Here is a 15,614-nt window from a genome sequence, read left to right as displayed (position 1 = left end):
TAACCCAGGCCCACAGCATATACTGCATGGTTACCGCTGCTGATTATTCACGACTCAAGGGCCCTTTATTTTATTCAGCAGGTGATGAATCCTGCCATGACTGGGTCCTTTCCCTCAAGGGAAACCATGAAAACCATTGAAACCTCCTCATTCTCCCAATTATAAAAGTAAGAAATGCTTATCATGGAGACAAAAACTAGTAATTCCATCACTCAGAAATAACTACTGTTAACATTTTTTTTGCTTTGTGTTTCCTTCATATATATATACACAGTTTTCTTGTAGTATGTTTGGAATTGAAATAGTGATTACTTTTCTGTTTACTTTTTTTACATTCAACTATATCATAAGCAGTGTCTCATGACACTAAATATTTAAATAAATATTATTTTAATGACTACATAATATTGTAAATATATAGGTGATTAGAAGCATTTTATCCGCCAGACATGGTGGCTCACACCTATAATCCCAGCACTTTGGGAGCCTGAGACAGCCAGATCATTTGAGGTCGCAAATTCGAGACCAGCCTGACCACCGTGGTGAAATCCCATCTCTACTAAAATACAAAAATTAGCTGGGCATGGTGGTGGGCACCTAAAATCTCAGCAGGAAACTGTAATCTCAGCTACTTGGAAGGCTGAGGCAGGAGAATCACTGAACCCAGGAGGCAGAGGTTACAGTGAGCCAAGGTCACCCCACTGCACCACAGAGCGAAACTCCCTTTCAAATAAATAAATAAGTATTTTCTCATGATAGGTTATTTTTTCCTGTTTTCTGCTGTTGTAAATAACATTACAGTGAAAAATTTTATGCATAAATAATTTTCTATGTTTTGATCAAACACTTCCTAGGATAGAATCCCAGAAATGGAATTATGAACATTATCATTTTTAAAGCACCAGAGACACTTCCTACCTCTTCAGGTTGTTGCATTGTGGCTACATAATTTAATGTGAACACTCACAATATCAGACCCAAAAATGAATTAGCAAAGTAAAAATAATTTTTGGTTTATGCTTGGTTTTCTTTATCTTAATTAACTATAATAATAACAAGTTCAATACATAAGTTAATTACTTGAAGCAGTGGCTTAAGATATTCGTTCAAGATACAATTTGTTAACCAAGTGACAAACAGAAAGTTCCAAAAGTTCTTTAAGTTTGGTGTTTGTAATTGGAGAATTTGTTGACTGTCCTTTTAGTTTGTCATTTAGTTAGGATTTATTGAGCTGATTAACCAAATTTTACTAATAATTTAGGAATCTTAGGGGAAATTTTTTTACCCAAAGATATGCTAAAGTAGAAGCATAATAAATTATGTTGAAGGTTACCTTTAGATTTATATTTAATTCCAAAGTCTTTAGTTTCTATGGGTAGCTGAGAATTGTGTAATTTTATATAGTTGATATGGAAGGTTACAAAGATAATTGAGGCTGAGCACAATGGCTCATGCCTGTAATCCCTTTGGGAGACCAAGGGGTAGATCATTTGAGCTTAGTTTGAGACCAGCCTGGGCAACATAGCAAAATCCTGTCTCTAAAAAAATACGAAAATTAGCAGGTTGTGGTAGTATATGCCCGTACTCCCAGCTCCTTCGGAGACTGAGGTGGGACAATCACCTGAGTCTGGGAAGCTGAGGCTGCAGTGAGCTGTGATTGCACCACTGTACTCCAGCCTGGGGGTTGGATTGAGATCTTGTCTCAAAAAAACCCAGAAACAAAAACAAAGATAATTTGAAGTAAAAATTAAAGAAGCAGGCTTATATGCAATAAAATTGTGTTTCAAAATGTGTTGTATTAGCATCCTAGTAATATAAACATTTTATTTCTATTATCTGCAAATTTTTAAAAAGTTAATTGATAGTGACTTTATTTTTTATGTGTTGTTTATTTTTTAAATAGTTGACAAATATATTTTTGTGGGAAGTAGATCGAAATAAATCAGAGGCAAGGATGAGAACTGTGCATTTAATGTGTCTGAAGGGTTAAAGCCAGAGTGTGTATAGAAGAGGAAGTAGGAAATAAAGGATGGTTGGAAGATTGGCTGTTGGTGAGACTTGGTACTTTTGAGAGACCATAAAAATGGTATTTTATTCAGGAAACACAGGAGCTCTTATATTCTGCCCTTAATTAATGTTCTCCTCAAATTTCCTGAGGGGGAATGTAAGTACAGTTCAGGAGTCAGCAAAGCAAAATAACATTTAATTTCTACTGAGATGTTGATTTCAAATGACAGTGCAGGTTGAACTTGTTGAACCTCCTATTTGCCTAGATTAGCTCCAGTCTGAGTCTCCGACTTGATCTCTCTCATGAGATGAAAAGTCCTTTTCATTTAGGCAGATGGAAATGGCACCAAAGACTGTGCCCCATGCTTATAGAAAATATGGTCTTTTCTATCCTGATGCTTTCTCAGGTAGGGTGGGAGATGAGGAGAGGGAAAGATGGGGCAGGGGAAGGAGAGAGAGAAAGAGAGATGTAAATCTCAATTTCAGCCACCAGGAAAAAACAACAGAAGAAAGGTCATATTCTTATATACTTGATCTTTTAGACTGGCATTGTGATACCACACATTTAAACTGTAGCCAATAAGATGTCCATAAAATTGACTAACATGACCGGTACTCCTCATTTTAGGAGAGGAAGGAGGCTTGCTATTCTGAGTAGTGTGAAGTGGGGACATTTGAGGTAAGAATCTGGCTGTTCCTACCCAGATGTCAACAGTTGGCGTAAGATGAATTATAGAGGCTCTTGAGTACCAAACAGGAGTTTAAACTTATTTTTCCCCCTGATGCTGACTCTATGTTGAATGTCAAATTTGCCGTTTCATTTTAGGAATTGGAGAATGACGCAGCTTTTCAGCAAGCTGTGAGAACTAGTCATGGCAGAAGACCTCCAGTAAGTGAAAATAACTTTTTTTAATTGTAGTGAAAAAACATATAACATGAAATTTACCATCTTAACCGTTTTTACCTGTATAGTCCTGTAGTATTAAAGATTATAACCATGATTAAGTTCAGATGATAGTGAAACAGATCTTCAGAACTTTTTCATCTTGTATATCTGAAACTCTGTATCCATTAAACAAAGACTTTCCATTTTCTCCTATCCCCAAAGCCCCTGTAACTACCATTCTACTTCCTATTTCTATGCTTTGACTAATTTAGATGTCTTATATAAGTGGAGTCTCAGAGTGTTTGTCTTTTTGTGACTGGCTTATTCACTTAGTGTAATGTCCTCAAATTTTATCCATGTTGTAACAGAAGCGCCTTCCTCTTTTTAAGTTTGAATATTATTCCATAGTATGTTTATATCACATTTTGTTTATTCATTCATCTGTCAGTGAACACTTGTCCATTTTTGTTATTAAGTTGTAGGAGTTCTCTATATGTTCTGGATATTAATGTCTTATCAGATATATGATTTGCAAGTATTTTCTTTCATTTTATAGATTGTTTTTCACACTGATGTATCCTTTGATGCAGCAAAGTTTTTTAGTTTGATATAGTCCCAATCTTCTATCATTACTTTTGTTGCTTGTGCTTTTGGTGTCATATTCAAGAAATCATTGCCAAGAACAATGTTATGAAGCTTTTCACCTACGCTTTCTTTCAGGATTTTTGTAGTTTTAGATCTTACATTTAGATCTTTCAACCAGTTTGAGTTATTTTTTATATGTGGCATAAGACAGAGGTGCAACTTCATTCTTTTGCATATGGATATTTAGTTTTCCCAACACTATTTGCTGTACAGACTGTCCCTTCCCTATTGATTGGTCTTGGCACCATTGTCGAAGATCATATATGTAAGGGTTTGTTTCTGCGCTCTCTATGCTGTTCTATTGGTCTGTGTGTCTGTCTTTATGCCAGTAACCACACTGTTTTGATTACCATAGCTTTGTAATATGTTTTTAAATTAGGAAGTGTGAATCTTCCAACTTTGTTCTTCTTTTTCAAAATTGTTTTAGCTACTTGGGGGTCCCTTAAAATTCCATATGAATTTTAGGATGAATCTCTATTTCTGTCAAAAAGTCATTAGGATAAGGATTTGATAATGATTGTATTGAATACATTGGATAGTATGGACATCTTAACAATATTAAGTCTTTCAGTCCATGAACCCATGAACACAGGATGCCTTTCCATTTGTTTATGTCTTCTTTAATTTCTTTCATCAATATTTTGTGGTTTTCAGTGTATCTAGTAAGTGAATTTTAAAGTATTTTAGATCAAAGGATTTCTTATGTTATTGAAAATTTAAATAGTATTACTTTTATTGGGCATCAGAATATTGTTTACCTAAAACATTAATTGTTTTAAAAATATTTGCCTTTCTAATTTTTAAACTGGCATAAATATTGATCCCTCAAAACATTAGGGCTTAGTTTATAGATTACCCTTCCTTGTATTAATATTAATTAATATTCTCTCAATTAATTTTCCACCAGTACATGAATTGCTAGAGTAGTTTTAGTATTAAGATTAAAATTTTTGTATGTGTCATACAAAGCATAGACATCTGTCTTTCAGTGTGTGAAATCTGCGAAGCTTTGTTTGTCGTTGAAAATAAACAAAGTTGACACTAAGTAAAATAGTGAAGTAGAGAAAGTTCTATCCCTAATACTCTATGTCTAATATTCCTTTTTTTTTTTTTTTTGAGACAGTCTTGCTCTGTCGCCAGGTGCCAGGCTGCAGTGCAGTGGCATGATCTCGGCTCACTGCAACCTCTGCCCCCCAGGTTCAAGCAATTCTCCTGCCTCAGCCTCCCAAGTAGCTGGGACTACAGGCATGCACCACCATGCCCAGCTAATTTTTGTATTTTAGTAGAGATGGGGTTTCACTATGTTGGCCAGGATGGTCTTGACTTCGTGATCTGCCTGCCTCGGTTCCCCAAAGGGCTGGGATTACAGGCGTGAGCCACCACGCCCAGCCTCCTTTTTAAAATGCTGCTTCTCCCCCCACCCATCCAATACTATATAGCAGTGGCTCTCAACTAGGGGCACTTGTGCCCCCTGCACCAGGGACATTTGATAATGCCTGGAGAGATATTTTCGATTGTCACAACTTGAGTGGGTGTTACTGGCACCTAGTGGGTAGCAGCCAGAGATGCTGCTAAACATTCTACAATGCATAGGCTAGCTCCCAGTAATAAAGAAGTATCAAGCTCAAACTCCTCTGCTTTAGATGAAGTGTCCTTCTGCTGTTGTCTTCCTTCACTTTGTCACATTCTCCCTTAATCCCTGCCCTACATGGTTATTTAGCAAAAATAAATCATTGTGAGTAGTTTGCCCATCTCATTTAGGGTAAATGAATTTAGTGTGCCTTGCATTGAATTTGGCTAAACCACAACACAAGTAGAGGACACAGTCAGTCCTCCATAAGACTCCTCCACTTCTGACACTAACTGCAAGCTCATGGTTCCCAGAACCAACCTCAGGCATGATAATTCTCTGGAAATACTCAGAGAACTTACTGAAATCTCCTATACTTACATTTATTTATCATGGAAGAGATACAAATTAAAATCCACCAAGGGAAGAGATGCATAGAGCAGGCCTAGGAGTAGTCCAAACAGAGAACTTCTGATCACCCTCTCCCTGTAGAGCAAGACATGGCAGTACCTTTTCCTGAACACTGTGTGACGGTACTTGAAGAGTATTGCCAGCCAGGGAATTCTACCCTAGACTCTGGTGTTCAGAGTTTTTTTCTGGGGCTTGATCACATACCGCCCATCAGGGCAACCTTTAGTCAATAGACCTTTCCTACGGTACTGGCTAATAACTCCAGAAGTTGTTGTGTCCCAAAGCCCCCATTGTGAATCACGTTGATAAGAGTGATCAGTGGCCAACAAGGCAAACAGAGACACTCCTGTCAGGCAGAGCATTTCAGGGATATAGAAATCATCTCCTATGAGCCAACAACAAAGGCCAGACCCCTCTTTGAGTAAAGTTAATTGTTCATATACATTCTAAAACCCATATTATATTTATTTTTTTACAACCTGTATTTTAGTTTTGAAGTTACCTTCATTATGGGAAGAAAAACCGTAGGCTCTGAGTCCTTCCACTAGGCTAGTGCTTATACTGTAAGCTTTTCAAAGAGGCAGATTATCTTATTTATCATTCTTTTCCTTGTCTGTTTAAGTGTTCCATACGCCTTTATTGGATAACTTAGTAAATCAGTGAATTTTGTCTTCAATTAAGTGATTCAAGGATCACATAACAGGTGATAATTTTGCCAGGTGCCCCTTCAAAAGATCTTCAGAAATGACTGAGATTCTTACTTTATACAGGAGGAAACTAAAGCCTGGAAAAGCCAAGGTCTCACAGCTGACTGTAATTGGGATAGAGCATGGGTCATTTGATCTTCTGTTGAACAATATTTTCATCACACCCTACTTATTATATTAAATGGGAAAAAGTTTTATCCTTTTTATATGAAAGGTCTTAGAGATTCACTTAAGAGGACAAAATTCTAGGTTGCTCCTAAAGAGCTTACAATCTTCAGAAGGAAAATTAAATGGACACACTTAGATATTACAAGGCATGAAGTAATAAATTATAAAAAAGTATAAATTGCTATGGAATTTCAGAGAGGTTATTTACCACTAGTTGGGAAAATCAGAAGAGGCTGCTTAGAAGATAAATTAAGAGTTTATTATTACAGGATGTGTAGAATTGAGATTGAGATACAGGAGGAAAGGGCATTGCAGGTAAGTCTACAAGGTGACTGAGGGAAGAGAGTATAGGAAGCTGCCTAATGCTGACAACAAAACACAAAAACCAGATTTAGTCATTAGGTAGTTAAAAAAAGTAATGGTCTTCCCCTCAGTTTGTTCTCATGGAAGAATTTGTGGAGACCCATACCCTTCCTTTTCAGTTTTTTTCTAAGACCTGGAGCCAACCTTATCAAGCTTGAGTTTAATTGTATACTGAAACATGTATACAATTAAAATACCTTCCCATATAAGGCAAAGAACCAATGTCTAAAGTTCACCTAACAACTTTATATGTTATCACCTGTAATTCAGACATCTGTTTTCCTACAGAATTAACATATTTGTATGTTTTTCCCCATATTTTGCCTCTAATTATATTTTCATTGTGATTCAGTTCAAAATATATACTAATTTCCATGGGGCTTTCTTCTTTGACCTGTGGGTTATTTAAAAGTATATTTCTTAATTTCCAAACACATTAAATTTTTCTAGTTATTTCTGTGTTACTTATTTCTAGTTTTATTCTTAGACAGGGAACATAATCCGTATATATTGAAATTCAAAAAATTTCAATTTTTTGAAATGTGTTAATGTCCCAAGTGCATTCTTAAAGAATATATATGTTCTGCGGTTGATGGGTACAGTGTTATATGTCAGTTAGGTAAAGTGCATTAATGGTTTTGTTCAGATGCTCAATATTTTTACCGATTTTTTTGTTTGCCTACTGGTTTTTTGTTTGTTTGTTTTGAGACTGAGTCACACTTTCCTGCCCAGTCTGGAGTGCAGTGGTGTGATCTTGGCTCACTGCAACCTTCACCTCCCAAGTTCAAGTGATTCTTGTGCCTCAGCCTCCTATGTTGCTGGGATTACAGGCATGAGCTACCACACCCAGCTAATTTTTGTATTTTTAGTAGAGATGGGGTTTTACCATGTTGGTCAGATTGGTCTTAAATTCCTGACCTCAGGTGATCCACCCGCCTTGGCCTCCCAAAGTGCTGGAATTACAGGTGTGAGCCACTGTGCTCAGCCTACTGGTTCTATTTTTGTTTTTATTTGTTTGTTTGTTTGTTTGTTTTTTAGACAGAGTCTCACTCTGTCACTAGGCTGGAGTGCAGTGGCATGATCTCAGCTCACTGCAACCTCCACCTCCCGGGTTCAAGCATTCTCCCGCCTCAGTCTCTCAAGTAGCTGGGACTACAGGCATGCAACACCACACCCAGCTAAGTTTTGTATTTTTAATAGAGACTGGGTTTCACCACGTTGGCCAGGTTAGTCTCAATCTCCTGACCTCATGATCCGTCCACCATGGTCTCCCAAAGTGCTGGGATTACAGAGGTGAGCCGCCGCGCCCAGCCCTGCTGGTTCTATTTTTAATGAAAAAGTGTCATCAATTCTTGCACTATGGTTGTGGGTTTATATTTTCTTAGGTTTTTGCCATGTATATCTGGAGCAACGATATTTAGAACTGCTATATTTTCATAGTAAACTGAGCCTTTTATTGTTATGAAGTATGCCTCTATCTCTAGTAATAACTTTTTGTCTGTTTTGTAAGATATTAATATATTGTTATAGCTACACAAGCTCTTAGTCTAGCATTTTTATTGTATGTCTTTCCTTATCTTTTTACTTCCAACTTTTCCATATAAATTTATTTAAAATGTAATTCTTATTAGCAGCATGTGATTGTTTTTTGTTTAGTAGTCTGACAATCTTACTCTTTTAGTTAAGTATTTATTCCACTTATATTTAATGAAGTTACTGATTTACTTTAACATTTGCTACCTTACTATTTGCTTTTATTTTTTTCTGCCTCTTGTGTATTTCATTTTCTCTGCTTACTTGCCTTCTTTTTTGCTTGTTTTTTATTATTCCGTTTCCTGTTTCTGTTATCTTGGTAGTTTATGTTCTCTGACTATTCTTTTAGTGTTTCCCTAAATATTATGATACTCATCTTTAACTTATTAAAGTCTAGTATGAATTAATAGTTTTACTACTGCCTGGACAGTACCAGGATTTTACATTATTTTTAGCTATTTTTCAGTTCTAGAATTTCCATGTATTCTTTTTTTATAGTTTTCAGTTAAGTTTCAGTTGCTGATATTATTAATCTTTTAATTCATTGATCATGTTAAGCATAGTTTTGTTAAAGTCTGTGTCTGATATTTCCATTATATGCGTCCTCTTCTGAGTTTCTTTCCATTCTTTTATCTTGACTTTTCATTACATAGTCTTTTATATGTCTGGTTGGTTTTAATTGCCAGACATTATAAGTGAAAAATTTTAGAGATACTTTATAGCTCTCTGTCCGCACTATTCAGTATTCAAGACACTAGCCACATATAACTATTTACATTTAAATTATTTAAAACTAAAGTTTAAAAAAATCTTGCTGTACTGCTTACATTTCATATGTTCAACAGCCTTGTGTGGCCAATGGCTGTCTTATCAGAAAGGCCAGATATAGAACTTTTCCATCACTGCAGGAAGTTTATTGGATAGCACAGCTCTAGAGGATCTTATCTGTCACTGGAGAGAATTTCATTTTACTTATGGTACTAGCAGGAGTAGGAGTCCCTGATCACCTTAATCCAGTCGGGTTTGAGATAATTCTGAATTGGATGTCAGCCCTTATGAGGGCTAGTATACTATTATTTATCTTTTAGTCTTAGGGTATAGCCTTTTGAGATCACAATCTAAAGCCTGGAGGATTACCGGGGCTCTGCTCTTGGCAGGCCCTCATCTTCCGTGTTTATTCCTTCAGGCTGTGAGTCTCAAAAGCTGTGCCCAGTGTCTCAGCCTTGCCTTTGAAATTAGCAGATGCCTTTAGGCAGAAAGCAGGCCTAAATTCCGGGTTCACCCCTCTAGGCTTCCCTTCTTTTCTTTATTTGCAGTCCTTGTAAGTCTCCAGTCTTGATGATTATCTAATATATTCACACTTCTTTAAAAAATATTTTGACCCCATGTATGTTTTTCAGTAGATCTTAGTGAGAAGGTTTTTAAAAACACTCCATCATAGCCAAAAGTAGAATTCTTCCGTATTATTTAATCAAATATTTCACAGTTCTGCCTAACAACTAACGTTTTTAGTATACTTTTACCTATATGGTTCTCTTTGTTTCTCACTACAATTTTGTGATCCGTGTACTTTGTATTGTTATTTAAAAGATAAGAAAACTATAGGTTCAAAGAGATTAAATAAAGGCAGCTGTTATAGGGAGAGCTAAGATTCAAACTCAAGTTCTCAGACCCCAATTCTTATGTCTATTGTTTGGCCTAGTGGCTAGCAGTTATAATTATGCAGTAAAATGTTTAATTTGTAACGGTTGCAAGCATGAAAACAAATTTTTCTTACTGACACCTCAGGTCATTCAAAAGTTCCCTTTCTCTTTTAAAATGAATTCCAGAATGAGCCTCCTTCTCACATACTTAAAATATCTGAGCTCCCTAATATTTAAGATAATCTAAAAGAAATTATTCTAAGTATTATAGAAATATTTCTTTATTGATGAGTCTGTATTTTCCATTTCTTTTCCAGTTTTCTATTATATAGCTTAGTCTGAATCCTGTTAACTATGTTCTTTTTCCTCCCAAGATAACTGCTAAAATACCAAGCACGGCAGTTACTAGACCTATAGCTACTGGATATGGGGTAGGTTTTTGTAAGCTGAAAATATAAGATGCTTTCACTTTAGGCAGTTTGGAATAATTTAATTATATTTTAGGTCATAACCCAGATATATTTCCATTTTGGATAGTTATGAACATTATACAAGTCTAGTGTGATTAATAAATTTGAATATTCTAGTCATTTTGATTTGTATCCGAAAATATTTTATTACCTTTTTCCATTTGTAAACCCTGTGTTTGTTGACTTCCTGTCATTTTCTACATTATACAACCAAGTCTTGTGTATTCCACTTATATATTTTATGTGAAGTTTGATGTTATATAAATCTAATTGTGTGTATAATTGGGAAACATTTACTGATTAACAAATATAAAATTTAAGAAAAGTGTTTCAGAAGTGTATATTTGAGTTTTATATTAGAGGCTTTTGGAGGAAAGATATATTAAACTCTGTAAAAGTAATAAACCTTTTAATCTTGCCCAGATTACTTATAATTTGGATGTTTTAGCTTATATGAAATAACAGAGGAATAAGAAAAATGGAAGAATTAGGTGAAATAGCATTTCTTAGTCAGAAAAATGTCTTCAGAACCTAGAGGTCCAAGGCACTTGCCTTCATAATGTTCCTTTATATGAGTGAAGAAAGTAGCCTTCTACATAATATAACTGTGTGTCATAGGAAACATGCTTTTATTAGTTAGCCTGAGTGTGTGTTACTCATAAATTTGATTTTTGGTGGTGTTTCAGAATAAGAGCAAACTTTTTCCATGAAGTGCTGGATATTTTAGGCTTTGCAGATCATACGGTCTCTGTTGCAGCTATCCAACTCTGCATCTGTAAAGCAAAAGCAGCCATAGGCAATGTGCAAAGGAATGGGGCATGGCTATGTTCCAATAAAACTTTATTTACAAAGGCTACCGGTTATAGTTTTCTGCTCCCTGTTTTAGAGTTTCATAGTTTTACTCCTATACCAGGAGGTAAAAGGAAGAATATGTTTGTTTATTTGCCGATATAATGAAGAATACTTCTATAACTTGGTTTAAAAATTTAAGATAGGTGTTTGTAGGAATCCTTTTAACTTAACTTTTCTGTTTACTAGTCCAAGACATCCCTGGCATCATCCATAGGAAGACCAATGACAGGGGCTATTCAGGTATCTCTGTTGTATGCTTGTTCATGTTGTGCTTTTATTGTGACTTGAAATTTACTACTAAAGGTTTTTTACTTTATTGTATTATTTTAAAATTTAAAGAAGGTATTACTCATATAGTGACCTAGATTCTTTATATTGTGGGCTAAAGTCTAGACTGTCGTAAATCTTTGAAGGCGAGATCTCTAGATATATTTACTCGGGTCTCAAATGAATTCCCATTGGGAAGTGGACAGAACTGATAATTGCTTATATGATGTATTCTGGGGCTCATTTTTCCTGTGCTACCATTTACAACAAATTCTGTGGTTTCTCTCACAAGCATGTAAGAAACCAACCAAAAGTAAGAGAGTAGCTGGCTAATAAGCTAATTAATTTTTTCCAACTGTAAGCCCAGTTAGATCAAATAATTGAAATTCTAAAGTGGAGAGAGAACAGGATTGAGGAGGTGGAAGTAAGGAGTAAACATATAGTGATTAAAAATTGGCATTTTTAAATGGGACTATATTAAGGTGTGTGCAATGTATAGAACTGTACATAGGAGCTAGATCTTACTTAAGAATCCTTTTTAAATGATTCCCGTTCTCTTTAAAGGATGGAGTTACTAGACCCATGACAGCAGTGAGAGCAGCTGGTTTTATCAAAGCAGGTTTGAGAGGTTTGTTACGCTGTCTCTAATAATAATCTTTTTCGGATCTTTTAATCTTTTACCATTTTGTGAGTATAAATGTTAATGCCATTTTAAATAAAATCTAACAATCCCATTGATTATAAGATGCACCGATATTTTAGGTACCATTAAGAAAGGAAAGGGATGGCCAGGAGTGGTCACTCACACCTGTAATCCCAGCACTCTGGGAGGCTGAGGTAGGCGGATCACAAGGTCAAGAGATGGAGACCATCCTGGCCAACATGGTGAAACCCCCTCTCTACTAAAAATACAAAAATTAGCTGGGCATGGTGGCGCACGCCTGTAGTCCTGGCTACTTGGGAGGCTGAGGCAGGAAAATCACTTGAACCCAGGAGATGGAGGTTGCAGTGAGCTGAGATTGCGCCACTGCACTCCAGCCTGGGGACAGAGCAAGACTCCATTTCAAAAAAAAAAAATGTATATATATATATATATATAAAGGAAAGGGATGATGAAATCTTCTACATATCTGTTGGGGTGGTAATTAAGCCATGGTGTAATTTGTCAATAGCAAAGACCTGGAACCAACCCAAATGCCCATCGATGATAGACTAGACAAAGAAAATGTGGCACATATATACACTATGGAATACTATGCAGCCATAAAAAATGATGAGTTCATATCCTTTGTAGGGACATGCGTGAAATCTGTAAACCATCATTCTCAGCAAACTGACACAAGAACAGAAAATGTTCTCACTCATAGGCAGCTGTTGAACAATGAGAACACATGGACACAGGGAGGGGAGCATCACACACTGGGGTCTGTTGGGGGGGACTAGGGGAGGGACAGTGGGGAGTAGGGAGGTTTGGGAGGGATAACATGGGGAGAAATGCCAGATATAGGTGACGGGGGATGGAGACAGCAAACCACATTTCCATATATGTACCTATGCAACAATCCTGCATGATCTGCACATGTAACCCAGAACAACTAAAAAAATAACCCAGTACAATTTAAAAAATAATAATAATATGTAGTAAGTTAAATGATAATTTAAAAATAAAATTATGACAAAAATTAATGTTTAGTATGCCAATAAGGAAAATTAAAAAGCCAATACCAAGTTATAAGACATGTGACTGATAATTTAGGGTTGATAATAGGGACAGATCACTGTGGAAGAGAAAGTAAATGCTGAGAATATCTTATTTTTGTTTTTAAGTTTTAACACATGTATTATTTATATAGTTTTATGTATGTTAAAAATCTTACCAATTTCCTGATATATGAAATGTTTATATGGACACAGTGTTGACTCCATTAAATAAATAGGTAATGGAAACCATTTAATAAGTAAATGAAACAGCTTATACAACGTTTTATATTTTCATATTTTCTTCAATTTTGCTGGGTTACAAACAATGTTAACTCTTCAATTGTGTCTCAGGCTCTGCATTTGACCCACTTGGTCAGTCAAGGGGCCCTGCTCCTCCTTTGGAAGTCAAGAAAAAAGATAGGTATGTAAGTCCTTATGTTGTTGTTGCTGTATATTTTTATTTTCCAAATACGTAATTTTTTTTTTTTGGAGATGATGTCTCACTCTGTTGCCCAGGCTGGAATGCAGTGATGCGATCTCAGCCACTGCAGCCTTCCCCTCCTAGGTTCAAGTGACTCTCCTACCTCAGCCTCCCAAGTAGCTGAGATTCAGGAGCCTGCCATAATACCCGGTTAATTTTTATATTTTTTAGTAGAGACAGGGTTTCACCATGTTGGCCAGGCTGCTCTCAAACTCCTGACCTCAAGTGGTCCACCCGCCTCAGCCTCCCAAAGTGCTGGGATTACAGGTGGGAGCCACTGTGCCCAGCCATGTTGCCTATCTTGACTGTTGTTATTATTTTACTATTATGAATAATTACATGATGTAGTTGTTAAAAACAGTACTACATTTGCTGTTTGATACCATGTATACATTTGTCTTATCTATAACCTATTCTTAAAGTTTAAATGCACATCATTCAATGTTGAAAGTAAATTAGGCTAGGTGTTGTGGCTCACACCTGTAATCCCAGCACTTTGGGAGGCTGAGGAGGGAGGATCACTTGAGGGGCCTGGAGTTTAAGACCAGCCTGCCTGGGCAAGATGGGGTGACCCTGTCTCTACAAAAAAACAAAAACAAAATTAGTCATGTATGGCAGCATGCACCTACAGTTCTAGCTACTTGGGAGGCGGAGGTGGGAGGATCACCTGAGCCTAGGAGTCAAGACTGCAGGCTGCAGTGAGCTATGATTGTGCCACTGCACTCCAGCCAGCAACGAGTGAGACCTTATCTCTAAAATAAAATAGAATAAAATAAAATAAAATTTAGTATAGATTGTTAGAGGTTGAACGATTTAAATTATACCTGCTTTTTTCTTTAAAAGCCCAGAAGAAAAAATAAAGCAATTAGAGAAGGAAGTAAATGAGTTGGTAGAAGAAAGCTGTATTGCTAATAGTTGTGGAGACTTAAAATTGGTAAGTTCATAAACTAGTAAGATTCAAGATTACGAAGCATCTATAGATGTATGTCTGCTTTTATACATTCACCATATGTATAGACAAATATTTTTGTTTACCATTGACTGGTCTTAGGATAAAAAGCAATTATTTTGAGATCAAGGAATTGTAACTCAGTTTCATAACTTTGAATGTCAAAAAAATTGGCTGATTTTGTCATTTTTGACATTAGTCTTTAGTAGGGAAAAAAAATTCTAATGTATTGGTAGACTTAACTTTGCAGCCTGGTTAGACTATTGGATTAGACCCCAATATGCTGCTGAAAGGCATGCTACCATGAGCCACGCACAGTACTAAGAGCTGTTTTCTTCTTGAAGCCTCACTACTATCAAATATTTTTTCCTAAGTAAACTAAAAAAATTATAGTTTGCTTTTTGAGAATCCAACTTTGCTTTTTAACTATCAGTCTTTTCTTTTAATTTGCTTTGTTCACATTACTTTGATGTCATGTCATATAAATATAATTTCCGTGAATTAGTTACTGGATTAATGAATACCATGAGAAAGAAATGTTCACTTTAAAAAGCTACTTGTATTACTCATAGAACTGGTGTTTTGTCATTCTAAAAAAAAAAAAATCCCTTTCAAAGAGAAGTTTGTGGTAAGAGCAGAGAGGGGTGTCCTGGGAAATCTGAGGATAGAAAATGAATTTATCTGACCTTTATGTAGATATTCCTTAAATGCATAAAAGTTGATGAATACCCAAAGGAAGTTACAAGGTATAAATCTGATTTCAGGCCTTAGAAAAGGCAAAAGATGCAGGAAGAAAAGAGAGAGTCCTGGTGAGACAGCGAGAACAAGCTACAACTCCAGAAAATATCAATTTGGATTTAACTTACTCAGTAAGTATTGAAATATAACAAAATTTTTAAATAAAATTTTGGCTAGGGTTAATGTGTTCCAGAGTCTCTTTTATTTTAAAAATCTTATTGGT

The 15,614-nt window shown here is 35.9% G+C and overlaps 1 protein-coding gene across 1 annotated transcript in view; it reads left to right on the top strand.

Moving 5' to 3' along the window:
- The window catches only part of IFT88 (intraflagellar transport 88), a 126,391-nt gene that overhangs the window by 21,617 nt on the left and 89,160 nt on the right, over nucleotides 1-15,614 (top strand). The window contains exons 3-9 of the mRNA XM_017548183.2: nucleotides 2,834-2,896; nucleotides 10,308-10,364; nucleotides 11,442-11,495; nucleotides 12,087-12,150; nucleotides 13,575-13,644; nucleotides 14,548-14,638; nucleotides 15,418-15,522. Of these exons, the coding sequence (XP_017403672.2) occupies nucleotides 2,834-2,896; nucleotides 10,308-10,364; nucleotides 11,442-11,495; nucleotides 12,087-12,150; nucleotides 13,575-13,644; nucleotides 14,548-14,638; nucleotides 15,418-15,522 (504 nt within the window). The remainder of the gene's footprint in view (nucleotides 1-2,833; nucleotides 2,897-10,307; nucleotides 10,365-11,441; nucleotides 11,496-12,086; nucleotides 12,151-13,574; nucleotides 13,645-14,547; nucleotides 14,639-15,417; nucleotides 15,523-15,614) is intronic.

Source organism: Cebus imitator, unplaced genomic scaffold (assembly GCF_001604975.1).
Source record: "Cebus imitator isolate Cc_AM_T3 unplaced genomic scaffold, Cebus_imitator-1.0 Scaffold204, whole genome shotgun sequence".
NCBI classification, from domain to species: Eukaryota; Metazoa; Chordata; class Mammalia; order Primates; family Cebidae; genus Cebus; species Cebus imitator.
This window is presented reverse-complemented; position numbering and strand designations above follow the sequence as displayed.